General features: G+C 50.9%; 1 protein-coding gene across 1 annotated transcript in view; it reads left to right on the top strand.

Annotated features, from left to right (window-relative positions):
* The first annotated feature begins 406 nt into the window (after window positions 1-406).
* Window positions 407-19,293, top strand: part of TOX2 (TOX high mobility group box family member 2) — a 158,874-nt gene continuing 139,987 nt past the window's right edge. The window contains exon 1 of the mRNA XM_030288549.4: window positions 407-621. Coding sequence (XP_030144409.1) covers window positions 520-621 — 102 coding nt within the window. The 5' untranslated portion in view covers window positions 407-519. The remainder of the gene's footprint in view (window positions 622-19,293) is intronic.

Raw genomic sequence — 19,293 nt, 5'->3', positions numbered from 1 at the left:
TGAGGAGGTTGAGCCTGGCTGGGGGAGGCACAGACCTTCCAGAAATAGGGCGTAATTAGGGGTCCTAAACGGGGGACCTATTTGGGGTTCCTACTGAGGGTGGACCAGCGCGCTGGACAGCATCCTTCATCCGCGGGCGGGCACCAGGTGCAGCGGGAAACGAAGCTGCTGGGCACCGTCCCGCGTGGGGAGAGGGCACACCGGGCACGGGGCGGGCTGTGGGGCACGGAAGACAATCTGTGGGGCAATCTGCGGACGGCTGCGGCGGCGGCCGGGGATGGGTCCCTCCGCGGGGCTCCGGCGGCGCTGCCCGCGGGAGGAGCCGCCCGGGCCCGCCGCGAACAATAGCGGCCCCGGCGCGGGGCGGGCGGAGCGGGGCGGGCCGGGGGCCGCCGCCCGCCCCCCCTGCGCCGCCGCCCGCCCTCTCCCCGCCCTCTCCCCGCGCCAGAGGCACCGCCGCCGCCGCAGCCGGGTCCATGCCCGCTGGAGCCCCCGCCTGCCGCCGCCCGCAGCCCCGGCATGGACGTTCGGTTCTACCCCTCCGCCCCCCCCGCCGTGGGCTCGCTGCCCGGCGCGGACCCCACTTGCCTCGGCCCGCTGGATTATTATCACTGCAACAAGGTACGGGGGGCGCGGGGGGTTCCGCGCTCGGCGCGTCCCGCCGCGGCTCCGCGGGGACGGGGACACCGGGACACCGGGACACCGGGACACGGGGACGGAAAGTGCCGGCGGCGCCGGCTGCTGCGGGAGGGAATTTTGAAAGTGGTCTGGAAGCGGAGCGGGGGGAGCCGTCGGGTGCCCGCAGCGGGCGGGGGGAGCCCGAGCCCGGGCGCTGCTCGGCGGAGCGCCGTGTCCGTGTGTCCGTGTGTCCGTGTGTCCGTGTGTCCGTGTGTCCGTGTGTCCGTGCGTCCGTGCCCGCTGGGTTTAACCTCCCCCGCTCCGGGAGCGCTCGGCCCGAGGTGGGGGTTGTTGTTGCGGTTGTTGTCGGGTACTTTTTTCCTGCTGTTCTTCTCCGTGTTGTTGTTTTGCACCTTCTTCACGAGCTGCGGAGCCGCCGGGCCGGGTCGCGCCTCGTCCCGAGCGGGGTCCGGCCCCGTTCCTCGCCTCTGTCCCGCACCTGCCGCTGCGCTCCCGCGGAGGGGACACCCAGCTCCGGGCTGGGGGTGTCCGTGTGCCCCCAGACCCCAGCACGGCGGAGAAACCTCCCTCACCCACATTTTCCCCGCTCGCTGCAGTTGCGAGGTGAAGCATCCTGCACTTGTAACGGGAGAGGGATGCGCAGGGGATATTTGAGACCGCGGAGGTGCTCTAGGAAATTTCCCTCATCCCGGAGAAAACGCAGCGAAGGGGAGAGATGCTACTTCAGGGATAAGGAGTTTTCTGCGATTATCGCCTTGCTCGCTCTGGGTAAACAGCGCTGATGTTTCAGCTACAAAGCCCTGGGATCCAGATCTCTTTGGAGGAAGGGGGATCATCCCAGAAGTAATCCTTGCTGCCCTCCGGGCCAAATTCGGGTAATTGCGTCGAAAAAAGTTAATAAAAGGAGAAAATGCTCTCCTGCGTCGGCACAGCAGCTCAGGATGCTCTCGGCTCATCTCACTGTTGTGATACTTTGGGATCAAACTCTTAAGACACAAGCAGAGAGAAATGCGTGCGGCTTCCCAGGCGCGGCAAATCAATCTTAATGTATCAAGAGATGTATTTAACTGTTTCTCTGTCAGTGAGTTATTTATCTCTTTTTATTAAGTTGTAGCAAACCTAAGCGTTCTCGTTTATTTTGAGATGCCGGATTATACTGAAAGGAAACAACTTTCGTTGTTTTCGCCTGTGTCTGCGTACCGCTGGCTTCAAAGCGTTTTATTATCATTGCCGTTGCTCTTAAAACACTAACTAAGCTCTTAAAATACTAACGAGAGCCGGATCACCTGGGAGCAGGACATTTGTCCGGCTGAAACATCCGCCCGTAGTGTGTGAAAGCAGAAATCTGGGATCGTGTGAGCGTGAGCCACTGGCAGTGCGGCTGCCCCCGAATCCTGCTGGCTTTCGGAACTCGCTTTTACCAAGAAGTTGTTGGATGCCAACACGATTTACTTTGCCTCGCAGTGCTTTGTGCGGGGCTGGGGCTGGGGCCGCGCTCGCAGTGTCTCAGCCTTGGGGCTGCGGTGCCGTGTCCCCCCGAGCCGCGGGGCCCCTCGTCCTCAACTCATCCGTGGCCTGAATCCCTGAGATTAATCCCGGATTAGGCGCTCGCAATTGATCCGCGGCTCCTCGCTGCGGCTGCGGCCGGCAGGCTGCGGGAAATCGCCTCTTCTGGGGGTGCAGCGAGCTCAGCCCTCAGCGATGGGCGCTGCTGCTGCCCGGGCCGGGTGGGACAGCGGGGGGAGCGGCCCGGTACTGACCACTGCCACCAGATGCTGCTGTTGTCACTGCTACACTGCCGAGCATCGGGAACAGCGGCAAAAAAAAGGAAGTGACTTACCCTTTGCTGATATTCGGGGTGCTTTTTCCATCCCCTCCCCTTCTTTTCTTTTCTGAGTTATCAAATTACATTTGCTTATGCACAGCCGTGCACGTTTGTCTGGGGCATGAGGCCGCTGGGATGAAGGCAGGGATGGAATGGGCTGACTCAGTTTCCCTGACAGGCTGCAGGTACAGCAGCGACAACTTCAGCATCAAACCGTGGCCCGGAGTGGCGCGGGAGGAGCTGCATTTCCTTCTCCTGCTGCTTTTCCTTCGGATAACTCCGGCAGGTGCAGGGGGGATCCGGCCCAGTGCTGTTCTCTTGTGCCTGCCATGGAACAAGAGTTCTCCTCCTTCCTGGAGCCACATGGGATTCTCTGGGAAACTCCAGAACCTCACACCAATCCCAACCCCGTTGCTCCTCTCTGGTGCCAGTGGCTCAGCACAGGGCTGGGCTGAGACAGTGTCTGCCTCAAAGCATTTCTACTTAAAAATGATACAGAGGAGAGTAGGGTGGAAAAATCAGAATTCTCCCACTATGGCATGCAGATATCCTGGATAAAATCCATCTCTGGAAGGACCTGGGCAAGGAGCACTTACAGGCTCTTTGCTGTCCTCCGGCTTCACTGAGCTCATGGAGACGCTCTAAAGCGCTTTGATTTAAAAAGCTTCTTTTGTTCAGGTTTTTTTTTATTTGTTTTGTTGGTTTTTTTTTCCCTTTACTTATTTATTTCTTTAGGGGGAGGCAGCAAAGCTGGGCTGTGCAGTGTCACTGTGCATAAATAACTCGCACGGCAAAGCTGCCTTAGCCCAGAGCAGCCTGAAATGTTAATGGAATTGTTTTGTGCACTTACTGGCCATGATATTGTTACCAGGAGGTCTCCAATCTCGTCTGCATGCTGCAGTCAGCCACAATTCCTCTTTGCAGCTATGCAGGGGCCTATTGCACATCAGCATTTCCATTTCTGAAAGGACAAGGGATGTTTAGAGGGATAATGAAACGGGAGTGTGTGCTCAGCCCGGGCCTCCCCAGAAGGGGAAAATTTGCACCCTTCCTTTAACTGCTTCCGCAGCATCCCTGTTTTCCCTGGAAGGACTGGCCACTGGGAGGGATGGAGAAGGTGGTAAGGGGCTGGACACCCACAAATGGATAACGAGAGCTCTCCTGCCCCATCAGACAGGGTGAGAAGGAGCCCTCCCTTCTGCTGACTGCGTTTGGTGAGGAGTTCTGATGGATCAGGAGTTTCTGTGGCATCAAAGCTGGGGAAAAGGCTCCCTGTATAAACTAGTCCGTGTTACTGGTGATCCTGCATGGAGCAGCCTGCCATGGCAGATGGGGAGAAGAGCCAGCCCCAAACTTCCTGGTGCCCAGGGAGCTGCTGCTCACAGCCTGATGCTCCTTGGCAGGATTTTTAGCACTGCAGAGTGCTCCTCCCAAGGTGTGGGGGTGATAAGGAGCCACCTGAGAGGAGAAGCTGCAACGAGTGTTTCCCACTCTGGAGTACTGGCCCCTCCATCCTGTGGGCTGGATCCAGGACCTGCTCCACCCCTGGGACAGCAGGAAAACCTCTGGTGTCTTCCCAGTGGCCATGGGGGACTGGGGAGTTCAGCTGAAAGTGTGAGGAGCCCTCATCCAAACTGTGACGTCCATCCCTGTCATCGACCACCTGAGCACCACTAAAGGAAACACCTCTGGTTTGGATTCCTTGTTTAGATTTGGGTCTAAACCCCTTTTCCTGGCCCCTCTGGCCACTTTCCTGGGGCATTGGTACCTGCTGCATTCCCCTTCCTGCTGGCTTGCCAGGAAAGCTTTCAGAGGGTTTTGAGCTGCTCGTGTGTGGTGCCGGTGTTTTGGGGAGAGCAGCGTGTTCCTGCACCACCTAAGGGGGTGTCACTCCCTGGTGGGGCATTTTCCCACCCCTCCAATTGCTTTGAGAAAATGTGGGGATTTTTCCCGCTGGAGCTCTAGGGAGATTCTGCAGCTCTATTTCACAGTAAGGAAACCACAGTAGGGTAAAAAAATGTGCATTTTAGTAACGCCGAGACGCGTTCTGCTCTTAGCAGAGCTTTAGTGACAGGATCTGGTGTGCTGGCTGATACACCAGCATGGAGGGGTTTTTCCTACATCCTAAATTGTGTGTGTGGGTCCACAAAGCTCAGGAGGGAGTTTTCCCTTCTCTGCCCAAGCGAAATTGCCTTGGCAAGGGAGGCCTGTGAGAGGAATCCTGCCAGAGCACGATGCCCTGAGCTCTTTCATGCAGGGTGTGCAGGGATGCTGGGCTGCAGGAGGAGTGATCCTGCTCCCCAGGGGCGTCTTTGGGGAGTGAATTACCATCTCTATTCTTCCTGCAGAAATAAATTTAAATATAAATTCTTCCTGCTTGCTTCTGGTGTTACAACGCTCACACTGGGCTAGCAGGATGCCCAATTTCCAGCCGGTGGAATTGATGGGGATTGATAAGGAGGAGGAGGAGGAGGAGAACTCAGCCTGGGAATACCAAATCCACACTGCTGTGAGACCCTGGGAATGCCTGTGGTCCTTGGGAATCCCCATGCTGGGGGCCCCGTTATTAACCCTGCAGGATTTCTGTAGGATTCATCAGCACCGTCAAACCTTTTCCCGAATTTTCCTTGTAGGATCCTGTAGTTTTGCCTCTCCAAACACACCCTGTCTCTTGCCTTTTGGGCTGATAAATTCACAAAACCCTTTTGCCAATACACCATTAAAATCTACTAGTCATGTGATGGGTATTAGTCTGCAACCAATGCTCTCTTCTTTTAAGAACCGTTCTGAAATGGGATCTGAGCTGGTACGAGCCCAAGTCGATGTAGCAAATGCATTTATGTGAAATGTTCTGGTTTGACTTTTACAATAAATTGTACATTGCAGTGATAAACATGGTCCCTTTTTCCTTGTTCCAGCACTGCTTTGCCATTCTGGAAGATAAAATTCATTCTTTCCCTTCCTAATTCCGAAGCCAACTCTGTTTTGAAGTAGCATAAATCTTTCTTTGGAGATGGAGGATTTTGGATGGAGAACAAAGTCCAGCAGATTTTTAATTTGGGGCCCATTTCATTCTCATTTGGCAGGCAGCTCCTGTTGATTTGCAAATGTAGATTTTTAATTTTTTTTTTCTTTTAGGCCCTGAATATGGGAAAGGGCTTCCTCTGAAAAGTGGTTGAGTTACTCAGTGGGACAACCCTGTGTTCTTCAGAGTGGCCTTTGATGGGTTGCACAGCAGAAAGTGTTTGAAGCTCCATTTTTTTGCCTTGGGCTTTAAGTCAGGGATTGGGAGCTAAATAATGAATGTCCATCCATTCATAGAAAATGTTGTTCTCTCTGCAAGCACAGAGGGGAGGCTTTAATCTGGTTGTTTTGGGAACAATGGGAGATGTTTTGAAGACCGATCTGACGATTGTTTGGGCTGCTTCTGAATAACCTTGTCAAGGGCCCGATCCATGGAAGTCCTTGTAGCAGAGGAGACATCAAGAGACAAAAAAATTCAGGATCAAAACTGTACAAGTTTCTCTGATTTCTTTATGATTCTTCAAATCAATGATTGTCCCCTGAATCGGTGTTCCAGTGCCTGGGGGTGTTGCACTACCATAACTGCAGAGTAAATCCATGAACAGCTCTGCCCTGGACCTCTGAGCCTGCAGCAGGCACCAGGATCAGTTTGTGCATCCAGAACAGAGAAAACATCCTGCTAATAAAGTGAATTTTCTTGTACAGACCAGAGCACCCCATAGCTTGGAGGATGCATAGCTGATCCTCATGCTAGGGCAGTGGGAGAGCACCTGGAACCTTGCAGAGCTCTTCCAGCTTTTCCTCCTTGTAAGGACGGGCACTGCCAGCTCCTTTCCTGGGGGTTGTTGTTCCCATTGTGATCCTTCTGCAGCATTTGCAGAAAAATCTCTGTTTGCATGCTGCCTTCACTTTGCATCTCCTTCCTGCTGGATACAGGGAGCAGGAGGAGAGGATGCTCCCCCACCACAGACTGGCCCCACTGGGAGGGGAGAGTGTTCTCCCCTCGAGGTACAATTTTTCCCTATTACCTTTGTACTCCTCTGTTGTTTTTTTTTTTACAAAACGAGCTCTAAATGCTTTTACCATAAGTTGGGTTATATCTTGCAGTATAAATGAAGCATATAATTGTGTTTTCCTAACAGCTCCACATTAAAAATAAGTTATTGTGTTGCTAATGTGTTTTTCCTGACAATTTTCCATCCGGTGAGTGCGAGGCTTCTGTCTGAACTGTCGTGTAGCAGCACCTCTGCCTCCTCTTGAGATCTTATTCAGTATTCCTCAAGTCAGGCTGAAGTGTTAGTGTGATTAGAGCTTTCAAACTATCAATTCCTAATTGGAGGTTTGAGCTCTAATGTTCCACCTTTGTGATTTTACACTCATTTTAATATAATTAAATAATGCATAATGTATGTTCTATAATATCACACATAAATTATAGATGGCATATACTATATTCTATGGTGTACATAAATTATCTATTATCTAATATATGAGAGAAATTATATTATGTATTATATATGATATATATAATTATAGTAATTGGGGATACACAGCTCAGCTTCAGCAGGAAGAAATCTCTCAACAAAACTTAGTGGAATAAACACTGATCACACCACTCTTAAAATAATAATAATTTAAAAAAAAGATAGAAAACAGCATTAAATCACCAGATTTTGCACCTGTATGACCAGATTTAAATATCTTAATTGTCTGCCTCCCCCCCCACAACGTTTTCCTATTGTTTCCCTCTGGAGGTTTTGTTCTGATGGATGCCATTTCTTCCCTGAAAAATGGCCCTGGCTGCCGCGGTGCTGCAGGCAGAATCTCTGCGCTGTGCCACAGAACCTCTCTCCGCCTCCCCCATCTTTTGCATGGATTGCTTGACCTCTGCAGATATAATTAAATCTCTTCCTGACGACTGTGAGCTCGCAGCTCCGTGGCGAAGGGAGCTGGGAGGGAAGTGCAGAACGGGGGCCTGAGCCAGGAATTGTTCTTGTGGAGGGATTATTGGCTTGTGTTGGTCGCTGCACGTGGCTTCACCAGAACCTGATCTGCAGAAATCAGCCCAGCCTTGGTCCGAGGCAGCTTCTTGACCTCTAATTCTGGGCTGGACCTGGGCACAGGAGGTGGAATTTTGCCAGTGTTTAAAGTGAAGAAGGTTTATTTTTTTTCTGTTGGTCTGAGGACTCAGCCCCTCGCTCTCGTGCTGCCTTTTTTTCCCTGGGTTTCTGAGGATCTCATGACTTAGCAGGTGATAGGAAAGAGGGGTGGCAGTACAAGGAGCTGTGGGACAGGTGGCAGAACTTGCCACAGCTCTGCTCTGAGCCGCTTCTCCCCATTCCCAGTGAGCATCATCTTCCAGGCAGCAGAGCCCCAGCCTGGAGGAGAAGGTCTGGGGCAGCTCTGGCCCTGTGGTGCTCAGGGGAGGTGGAGGACAAGCCCTGGCAGGTGCCACCCTCCCCTCTGGTGACATGCCACCATCCTCACTGTCACCCAGGTTGTGTTTTCCCCACAATCCTGTTTCACCCCCAGTGGCAAGGAGCACTTTTTTATCAGATTAGCTGGATCACATCAGCAGGTTTCTCTTCCCACAAAATCTACCAATGAGTCAGAGTTTCCATCCCCATCTGGGCTCGTCAGGGAGGCTCCATCCCATTTCTGCCCAGCTGTCTGCATGTGCATGGTGCTTTTCCTCTCCACTTTAGAAAAAACAATCATCTTCCTCTCCATCTCTGTTCTTGCCCGTGGCCAAGGTTGGGAGATAAGAGCTGTGTCATGGCTCTGCTTTTTATCCTCTCCAGGAGCTGGCCAAGCTCGCCCTATCCAGAAGCAGCAGCTCAGTTCAGGGCCCCCCAGACATGTGGGGGTTGTTTTAGGAATAATTTGAGTCACCCTGAGCACTGAGGATCCATTGCAGGAGATCCAGGCCTGTGGACAAGTGTGAGAAGAGCCTGGGACATGTGAAAGGCTTCTCTCTTCCAAAGATGTGGATCTCCACATTTATACCCACGAAGGAAGCTTCACCTTTCCAGCCAGGTTCATCCAGCTGTTTACTCCTGAGCATCTCCCTCTCCCTGGGAAGGTGGTAGGGCTCTGCAGGCTCGTTAGGACTTGTCAAGCCTTTTGAAAACCCTCAAATGCAGCAGTTTTAGTGTGAAGGATGCTGCTGGGAAGGGGAGGAGATTGTCATGGAGAGCTTGGCCTCGTGTGGAGCTGCTGGAGCTCAGCCCTGTTCCAGCAGTGCAGGCTGAGTTTCTTTCTCCCCTGAGAGCAAAGCCCTGGTCTAGGATGAGCTGCTTGATTCCACCCCACCCTCACCTCTCCTTTCTGCAGAGGGGAGGATGCCCCAGGGACCTCTGTGGAGCTGTGGGAGGCACGGGGTGGGCTGCTGAAGGCCCCCAACATGAGAAGGACATGGAGCTGTTGGAGCAAGTCCTGAGGAGGTGACAGAGATCCTCCAAGGGCTGGAGCCCCTCTGCTCTGGAGCCAGCCTGGAGAGGAGAAGGTGAAGGGGAAACCTCAGAGCCCCTGCCAGGGCTAAAGGGGCTCCAGGAGAGCTGGAGAGGGACTGGGGACAAGGGATGGAGGGACAGGACCCAGGGAATGGCTCCCACTGTCAGAAGGTAGGGCTGGATGGGATATTGGGCAGGAATTGTTCCCTGTGAGGGTTCTGAGGCCCTGGCACAGGGTGCCCAGAGCAGCTGTGGCTGCCCCTGGATCCCTGGCAGTGCCCAAGGCCAGGCTGGATGGGGCTTAGAGCAGCCTGGGACAGTGGAAGGTGTCCCTGCCATGGCAGGGGTGGCATGAGATCCAACCAAAACCATTCAGTGATTTTGTTACATCACTTAGAGTTACTAAACCCTACGATTTTTATTTCTTTTTTGTCAATAAATAACAGATCTATTCCCTGTTTCTTAGTTTTCTTGGGTGCTTCTTTGAACGGAGGGGTTTTATACCCTGAGCCAACTCAGAACAGTGTGCCTGCAGTGGAAGAATTATGTATTTTTAGGGAATTAGCTCTGTTGTCCGTACTGTCAGAAGAGGGGCAGTGTACCCTGGAGTCCTCAACAAAAAGAAGAGAAACTTTGACAGCATGGAAATGAAATGTATAAAAACCATAGTGAATTCTAGCTGAATTATCTTGCTTTGTTTCAGCTTATGCAATGGCACAAAAAAGCATTAGAATATCATATGAAGAAGAAAAAGCAGAAATACTGGGAGGAGGGGACATAAAGAACAGAAACTGGGGCTTGTAGCAGTGAAAAATATTCCCCCCCATCAGATCCTGCTCTATTTGTTCATGCTCAACCCAGGGAGGCAACTTTTCCCCTGCCACATTATCTTGTCTCTAAATAGCGTTCAAAGGAGAAGAAGAATGTGCTGTTAAAAATATCAAATTTTTGGGAATGGCTGGCAGACTTTAGCCCTGATAAGCATTGTTGATTGAAGATCAAACAGCCCTGGAAGAAAAACCTTCCAGCAAGCGCCGTGGGCCCAGCCCTGCAGCCAGACAGTGAGGTCAGCCTTCAGTCCAGGGATATTTAGGGACTGACACTGGAATTATGGTCTGGGCTCCTCTACCCCAGACGGATGTTGGTGACACTGTGGTTTAAACTTGATAAATCTGTTCAAGCTGAGACCAGCATTTATTACATGCCAAGAGTTTGCATTAGTAGGTGGTAGCTTTATATATATATTTTTTTTTTTTTCCTTCATTTAAGATAAAGAGAAAAGGCTGCAGCTCATAATGTGAACTGAAGACTGCTGGCATTTGTTTTTTAATTAATTGACAACCTGCATTTCTGTGTCAAGGTTGCAAATTAGTAGTGGGTGGCCATCTGTTTGCAAAGCAGATAGTTCTGGCTGTGCCAAACATGTGGAGTATTTAACCATTTGATTTAAATCATCCAGAATGGTGGGGTTTTGAACATTCCATTAAGCTGGGTTTTCCCTTTAAGAGTTGGGCTTTGAAAAGGTGGAAAGTATTGAAATGGTCTTTTTAGTTCACAAACTTGCAGGCCTTTAAGTGAGTTGTTTGGCATATTTAGCCTTCTTTTTAGGAGAGGCCAAATCCTGGTGGGAATAACAACATGGAGCTTCAACCACCTGTGGAAGTGGGATACCAAATTTGTGTGAGAGCACCAAAGGAACAAATACATGTTAAAAATCATAAAGTAGCTCAGGCTGGAAAGGACCTCTGCAAGTGTGTTTGAACTAATTTCAGTAGCACCTTCTGGGATTGAGATGGCAGGAAAGAAAAATATCAATAGATTTTCTGCTCTAATACAGTGAGAGTCTCAGTGGCGGTGGCTGCAATCAAATGCTAAATAGAAAGTTTGCAATAAAAAGGGCTTTAGTGAGAATTAATAAAATGTGAAATGCCTCGTTCCTTGGAAAACATGTGGTATTGACTGAGATTTAGAATATGTCCTGGGAGCAGGGATCTGGACTGCAGGCTCCAGAGCTGACTCTGGCATCCTTTCCCTGCATGCATTAATAGTATTCATTTATTTATTTTTTTTAATTTTATTTTTTTTTTGCCTGGAAAGGTCACAGTGTGCAGGATGGAGAGGAAATAAGTGAAGAGCTGGAATCAAGGGCAGCCCTGCACAAAATTATCATCCCACTCCTTCACCCCACCTGCTGTGCAGGGCAGGGAGATGATCTTTAAGATCCCTTCCAACCCAAATTGGATTCTAAACCAGGATCCCTGTGTCACAGGCAAATCCAAGTTTATCATGGAAACTTTGCCTATTAAGTTTGATTTTATATCTTGCTATCCAAGCTGCCCTCCAGAAGCTGCAAGTGAAGCCACAGGTAGTTTCCATTTTCAGGAAAGCACTGCTTGAATTCTCTGGGAAATGTGGATTTTAACATCCTCTTGTTTTGAGGAATTGTCTTAGGATGTTCTGAAGCTCAACTGGGGCTTCTCATTTGCCACCAGAGCTGGAAATCTTGGATAGCTGAGAGATATCCAAGCTATCCGAGCTTGGATAGCTTGGATAGCATCAGGAAGAGCCTGGTGCTGGATCTGGGGCTTGAGCTTGTGTCACTGTCATCGTGCCATGAGCACGGGGACGCTGCCAGCTTGGAAGGGATGCTCTGCTTGGCACAGAAAGGTCTGGAGAACAGGCTGCTTCCCTGCTTAGCACAGATCCAGCAGGAAGACTGCAGGATCCACGGGCTCCTGGAGAGCTGCTGGGGCTCTTCCCATCACTGGGACACCAGGCCACGGTGCTGAGGGACCAGATGTCCTCAGAAGCTGTGAGATAGGGCTGGTGGTTGCTGTCCTGCTCTCTGGGTGAGGGCATGTGCTTCCAAAATTGTGGGGACGTGGTGCTTGGGGCCATGGTTTGATGCTGGCCTTTAAACCAGTGCTGAGTCGATGGTTGGACTCGATGATCTCAGAGGTGTTTTCCCACCTCTGGGATTCTCTCATTCTCTGGTGGCACTGTGGGACATCCAGCAGGACAAGGGCTACATGAAACTCATCCCTTTGGCCATTGTGGAACCACTCACAAGGCCAGTGGGGCAATCCAGCCTTCTCTGCGGATCTTTCTGGATTTGGTTTGTGATTCCTGGGGCTGTCCCATGCCAGGTCAGGAGTTGGACTTTGATGATCCTTATGAGTCACTTCCAGCTTGGAATATTCTGTGAATTCTGCCGGAGTGAAACCCAGCAACACCAGGCCAAGTTCAGTTAAAAATGAAGTTTGTGTGCTGGAAGGTTTCACGTTGCCGGGTGCAGTGGTGGAGCCAGGCTCTGCAGGGAGGTTGGCCAAGAAGGCCAAGGGCATCCTGGCCTGCATCAGGAATTGTGTGACCAGCAGGAGTAGGGAGTTGATTCTTCCTCTACACGCAGCGCTGGTGAGATCACACCTTGAGTGCTGTGTCCAGTTCTGTCCCCTCAGCTCAGGAAGGACATTGAGATGCTTGAGCACGTCCAGAGGAGGCAACGAGGTTGGTTTGGAACACAAACCCTACAAGGAACGTTTGAAGGAGTTGGGGTTGTTTAGCCTGGAGAAGAGCAGGCTCAGAGGTGACCTTATTGCTCTCTACAGCTCCTGAAGGGAGGCTGCAGACAGGTGAGAGTCGATCTCTTCCAGCGGGCAGCACTGACAGAACAAGAGCCTCAGCTACGTCAGGGAAGGTTTAGGTTGGATATTAGGAAAAAATTTTCACTGAAAGAATAATAAAATACTGGAATCGTCTTCCCAGGGAGATGATGGAATCACCATCTCTGGATGTGTTTAAAAAAAGACTGGACTTGGCACTTGGTGCTATAGTCTAGTTGTGGTGCTAGGGTTGGACTTGATCTTAGAGGTCTCTTCCAACCTCGTTATTCTGTGATTCTGGGATTGGGCAGAGAGCTCCATGGCTTTGGGAGCCTGCCTGGGCTCCTCAGAGCCCCAGAGTCAGTGGGAGCTGCTGATCGCTCACAGCCCGGGAGCCCGGGATGCTCAGCTTTGCCCTGCTCACCACTGAGCGTGGCAGGCATGGCTGGAGCGCCTGGGGAAGAGTTTAATTCCCTGCTCGTCTCAGCCACGGTTCAGCCTTGGTTTCCCTCTGCGGAGGCTTTCCCCTCTCCCCCTCTGCTGTCCAAGCGTTGCTTCTTTTGCATTTGTTATTTATTTTCTTCCTAGCCCGGGGGCTGCTGCGAGAGGTGTCTCTTTGCTCCGCCGGCTGTTCCTGATGCTTCCTCCTCCTCGCTGATACCAATTGTTTCTGCCAAAAGCTCTCGCTGGTGTTATGTAAACCTCGAATCACACTCTAACGCTGCGATCCGGGGCTCCCAAAGGCGCTGCCTGGGATTCGCCCCCGTGCCGGCTCCGCTGCCACCGGCGCTGTGCCAGGGCCTGGGGCTGGGCTGGCACTGCCCACTGCTGGGATCTGGGGTATTGGTGATCCCCAGATTGTAGAAAGTCTCTGTCTTTCTGCCCCCCTGCCAAAGAAGAAGCCATAATTGGTCTGTGCTGTTTCAAGGTTGTTTATTCTGTTTATCTCTAACATGTTCTGCTGCCCTGCTGCAGCTCTGTCCTGCAGGGCAGCGTGTGGGGCTCTGCCCTCAGTGGGATGGTACAAACATTAAATACCAGAAACTACCTGTGCTGGATTTACAATAACGTGCCAATATCTGTCACCTCCGTTGGACAGTGTGTCCCCAGCCTGAACCAACAGAAAAATGCCAACACTACAGTGAAACATGGAGGGCATGAAGGAGGATAAAAAGGACAAGACACACCCAATTCCTCCATCTTGTCCCCTTTGGACCCCTAATCTAGAATCCTAAAATTTTACTTTTGCACCTGTGCCACACTTAATTATTACTTATATCAAACACTCAGAGCTTGTAATTCACCCTGTAAGATTGAAAACTCTTTTCCATGGACAGAGATCCAATCTTGTCCACTTTGGACCCCTAATCTAGAATCCTAAAATTTTACTTTTGCACCTGTGCCACACTTAATTATTACTTATATCAAACAGTCAGAGCTTGTAATTCACCCTGTAAGATTGAAAACTCTTTTCCATGGACAGAGATCACAGCCAGTGTCTCTGGGGGCTCTGTCCAGGGGGATTCCTGACCCCCTGACAGGGTTCCAGACCTTCCAGGGCAGCCAGAGGAAAGCCCTGGGCTCCTACAGGCCACCACAAGCCCGGCCAGCTGAGCCCAGGGCTGGGCTGGCACTGCCCACAACAACCCCTACCAGCATCGCTGCTGTCACTGGCAGCTTTAGGGGGGGCAGAAAAGCTCCCTGGGCTGGGCTTGGACTGTTTGTGCAGAGCAAAGCTGCGGTTTTGGCTCATTTTGTGGTTTTTGTAGTGGTGTTGGTGCTTTGCTCTCTGTTGAAAGGGCTCTGCTACCACTTGGTGCATCTCCACCCCACCCCTGCCCTCAGTCCAGGCCAGAGCTTGCCTGAGCAGTCCCTGTGCTTGGAGTTCCTGGAGCATCTTGGAGCTACTGTGTTCCTCCAACACTCCTGGGTGGGCACCTCTTCTCCTCAGCTAGGTAGTGTTCTGTCCAAAGCAGTTATTTACCTAGAAAGTGATACTGGCAAAATCCTAATGAATTTCCAAGTGCTGCTTTGTGTGATTTGGCAGCCAGGATTCTCTCAAAAAAGAAAGAAAATAAAAGAGAGAGACAGAGAGAGATCCACCATTGCTGTGTGCCCAACCTCTTCCTCATCCACTCCACTGCTTTTGAGAGATTAAAAAGAGATTAAATCCTGCTGAGCTGGCAGGTGATGTTGATGAATGTTTGGAGGGGATTAGGGTAAATCCATTCCTCCTTGTGATTTAGCTCAAGATTTGAACTCATTGATAAAATTTGTCCAGGTTTTACCTCTGAAACCTCCTTTGAGCCAGTGAAGGTGTAAATGAAGGCAGAGCTTGTTTTTGGAGCAGAAAGGATAACGAATTAGCCTTTGTAAGGCTGATGAAGCCTTAAGATTGCTGTGCATCTACAACTGTTGCAGTGTCCAGTTTATCCTCACTGCCACAGAGTCAGAGGATGCCCAGGCTGGTTCCTTGGCTGGGGGAGTCTGGCCTGGAGCTCCTGCTGTAGTGGAGCACAGCTGTGAGATGCTCTGCAAGAGCCAGCCTGCCTGTGAGGACACTGTTCCCACGTGGGACTCGAGTTCCCATCAAAAAATGCCATTTCTCAAGCTAGGGATGACATGGGATGGACACAGCTGCAGTCTGGGCTCGGGGGCTACATCCAGCCAAAGCTCTCTGGGTGTTCTGGCACTGTTTGGGTTCTGTGGTGGCACTGCAGTGGGATGGGAGGTGAAGGGGATGTTCTGGCAGCCTCCAGCAGCTGTTGGACCTTCTGGTCCTCCATGCATCCTACAGCATGGGACCAGGCATGGTGGGACTTCTGAGGGTGCCAGCATCCAGCAGATTGTCCTCAGAGGAGCACTGAAACCTGCAGTGCTGCCCTTTGGGCTGAGGACCAGTGCTGGCACCCAGAGCGTGCTGGGTGGTGTGCTGGGGCTGCAGGTGAGGGTTCCAGTTCCAAGGATATATCTGGAACAATCTGCATCAGCACTGAGTGACTGCCCTGGTGCTGGGAGGAGCAATCTTCCCTGCTCTGTGCTGCCTCAGTGAAGTCCTTGAGGCACAGGAAGATCTGCTGGGAGGGAGGGCAGGAGTGCAGTGTGGAGGAGCCTGGAGGAGCTTTATAAACCAGGGCAGGGCATTGCTGCCAGAGCTCTGCACTGCCCAGGGCATCCATGGCAAGGCAGAGGGGGGAAAAGCTCTGTGCAAAGCCACTTGGGTGGTTTTGGTGAACAGCTCCCAGCTGCTGCCCTGTTTGGAGCTTTTCCTGAGAATGCTCATTCCAGAGGGCATGGCTTGGTCACCTCAGCGTTCCATCCCCCTGTGCCCAGCTCAGCTCTGAGTTCCCCTGCATGGAAAGAGTGGTAACCTTGGGATAGCAGCTTTGCAGGTCTCTCTGTGCTGCTTGGCAAAACTGATATTTAGAAATCGCCTGGATACAGCTGAAGGTGCCCAGTGGCTGTTGCTGAGTGTGACTGAGCTGCAGGCTCAGGAAACCAGGGCTGAAGTCAGAGGTGGTCTGAAGAGGCAGAGTTGTGGCATGGAGGATACCAGGATCAGGCTCATTCCCTGTGGAGCAAATCTGCTTCCTCTGAGCTGCTTTGGATTTATGCAGTGATAGCAGCAAGCACAGCCCCCTCCCAGTCCTTAAGGATGCTGGTGGGGTGGGTAGGAAGCCTGATAATGTCACAGACAACCGGGAATACTTTCAAGAACATAACTGGGAACAATTTAGAAATAATTTCTAAAGAAATTTTTTTTTCAGTGTGTCATTGGAATATATGCTTTTCTAGAAAGTAGGAGGAAAGAGAGCTTGAAATTAAATGTATTATTAAACAGACCTTTCTTAACTCTCATTAAGGAAGAGGATTTTGAGGGAAGTGTTTTCCAGTTTCTTTATCACGTTGCTGCAAAATCTGGTGTTTGCCAAGCTGGTATTCTTGACTCCTTCAAGAAGAGCAAAAATGAAAGTTAAATTCCTTGTATATTGGAAAAGAATATTTGGTATCCATTGTTTGTGATGATGTTAGTCTGTTTAAAATAAAGTTACCTTTGCATTTGCTTAGTTTGACTCTAAACAGGAAAATAATGGCTTTTGTAATGTCTCTATTAGAGGAGCATTGTTTGAAAGCACTTTGGGCTTACATTAGTCGAGTGCAAAATGAATTCCTGCTCTGGAGCAAATAAACCCCAGTGGGGCTGGATGCTGGGAGCTGCCAGCGTGATGTGGGGATGTGCATCACACAGGTCTCTGGGGGCCGGTTCTGGATGTAACTCTTCATGCTCCTTGTCTTCCCTCCTCCCCTCACTCACCTCAGTGATGCAGCATCTCACCCCAACAAACTGGTTTCACATTTACATCTGAAACTGGGGGCACTGGGCAGTGTGGGGAGGGGGCCAGGAAGCTTTTCAGTGCTTTAAATAAAGCTTCTCCATGTGTCAGGACACACTTTGGTGAAATATCTTTTATTTTCCCATCTGAACACCAACAAAGACTTGCAGTTTGGGGGATTCCTTGGTTTTCTTTTTTCCTAACAGTGATGGGAAAATGGGAAGCAGAAGGAAAGTGCTCACTGGTGGTGCTGGGTGTGTCAGGAATTGCACAAGTAGCTCTGGGGTGTGTGAGGTGCCTTGTACAAACACCAGAGCTGCAGATGCACACACAGGGTGTGAGCTGAGGCTGCTGAAAACTCAGCATAGTTTGGTTTTCCAGCAGTACCCAATGATGTCTCTGCCCCTGCATCCCTGGCAGTGCCCAAGGCCAGGCTGGGTGGGGATTGGAGCAGCCTGGGACAGTGGAAGGTGTCCCTGCCCATGGCAAGGGGGGGATGAAATGAGTTTTAAGTTCCTTCCAACCCAAAGCACTCAGGGATGATTCTGTGTGACGCAGCAGGAATTAGGAGAACAGCATCTGGGGGCTCTGCTGTCCCCATGCCCACTGCAAGCAGCTGTTCAGACTCAATGCTCAGTTTAGTCACAGAACAGCATGGTAGGGACCCATGGCACAAGCAGTCAGGACCACCTGCTTGCCTCTTTTCACAGAAAATAATGAGGCCATTTTCATAAAAAGCAGCTAAAGAGAAGCCAAGATCTCTCTGTGCAAAGGTGTCAATGCTTTTATTTTAAGCTGAATGTTGCATTTAGTTTGTTATCTACAAATTATAAAATGTGGGTGGGGATGACTCTGATATCCTGCTGGAGGGATTAGTGCCCCACTGCGAGCAGGAGGTGTTTTCTGTGCAGAGCTGGGTGGGAGGTGCTGCTGGGGCAGCTCTGCACCCTGGAGCTCTGTCCCACAGCTTCCCCCAGGATGCAGAGGTGCTTGTGGCAGTGCCCCTTTTCTGCTCCAAAGCAAAACAGAGCTCATAGCTGGGGTGAAGCCGTGAATTTGGGGGATAAAATGCTGTGCAAGCTCCTGCTCTTCCATACTCAGTTCTTAAAGGGGGTCAATAAAGATGGGGAGAAACTTTTCAGGCAGGGCCTGTTGCTACAGGACAAGGGGTGATGGTTTTAAACTAAAAGGGAGGTCAAATTAAATTGGATATAAGAAGTTTTTTTTTTTACAATGACAGTGATAAAATGCCACTTTATGCCATTTTCTGACCCAGAGAATAGGCAACTGAGGGGCATTTTAAAAATTTTTATTCTATTTTCAGACTTATGTGAAGGGTGAGACAATACAGATGTTATAATCCATGCAACACAGGTGTCATAATTCATGTCATAATTTTGCTACAAATTCATTTCCTACAGTAAAACACTGACACAGGTTGCCCAGAGAAGCTGTGGCTGCCCCATCCCTGAATAAGTTCAGGCCAGGTTGTGGCTTGGAGCAACCTGGGATAGTGGAAGGTCCCTGCCCATGGGAGAGGAGTGAAACTGGATGGGCTTTAAGGTCCTTTCCAACCCAAACCATTTTTTCTGGCAAAGATGTGCCCAGAGGATGCAAACCTCCCTGGCTGCTCTGCAGGCAGATGTGTGGTGGTGGCTGTGGAGTCTCCCAGCTCTGCATGAGCAGAGGACACAGATGAGCTCTGCTGGCTCCTTTGTGGCTCCTGTGGGTACAAAACTCTGTCTAAACTGAGGACCTGGGCTGTGGGGTACTCCTGCAATGACATGTGGCCAGCAGAGTTTTGAGGCTGCAGCTGAAAAATGTCCTATTGGGCACTTAGGAAAGGATGGTTCCTAAAAAATATAGCTAAGGTGTACAAAGAGTGTGGATATATGGGTGTATAAGGGAGAGAGAAATCATATCACATCCAGAAAATTTCTTTCCAGGGTTATTTTTCCGAAGAATCTCAGTGCTGCATTACCAGGTGTGTGACACGTGGTACCCCAGAGCAGAGCAGGGCCCTGCCCTGTGTGCTGGGAGAGGTGTCTGACACCAGACTGCTCCTCCCTGTCCTGCTGCCAGGGAAATCCGTGTCCTTGTAAGCCGTGGGCTTGGTGAGATTGCAGCTGGGCTGTGGCCTCTCCCTCTGCTGGGATGGGGAGTTTGCACTTGGCAATCATTAGATAAGCATAAGAAAGTACAGGGGTGATGCATGTGAAAAAGTGTGGTTTAAGCTCAGCTTCAGCTCCAGAAAACCTCTGAGAACATTGATGCCATCAGCATCCCCCAGCTGTGTTACCCAGGGGCTGTTGCAGCCACCAGTGGTTGGCACCAGTGCTGCCTGTCAGCAGCACTGACCTTGGAACAGGCTCTGAAACAAATGGGACTGGTCACACATCCCTGGTGGGCTGCAAAAA

Source organism: Taeniopygia guttata, chromosome 20, assembly GCF_048771995.1.
Source record: "Taeniopygia guttata chromosome 20, bTaeGut7.mat, whole genome shotgun sequence".
NCBI classification, from domain to species: domain Eukaryota; kingdom Metazoa; phylum Chordata; class Aves; order Passeriformes; family Estrildidae; genus Taeniopygia; species Taeniopygia guttata.
This window is presented reverse-complemented; position numbering and strand designations above follow the sequence as displayed.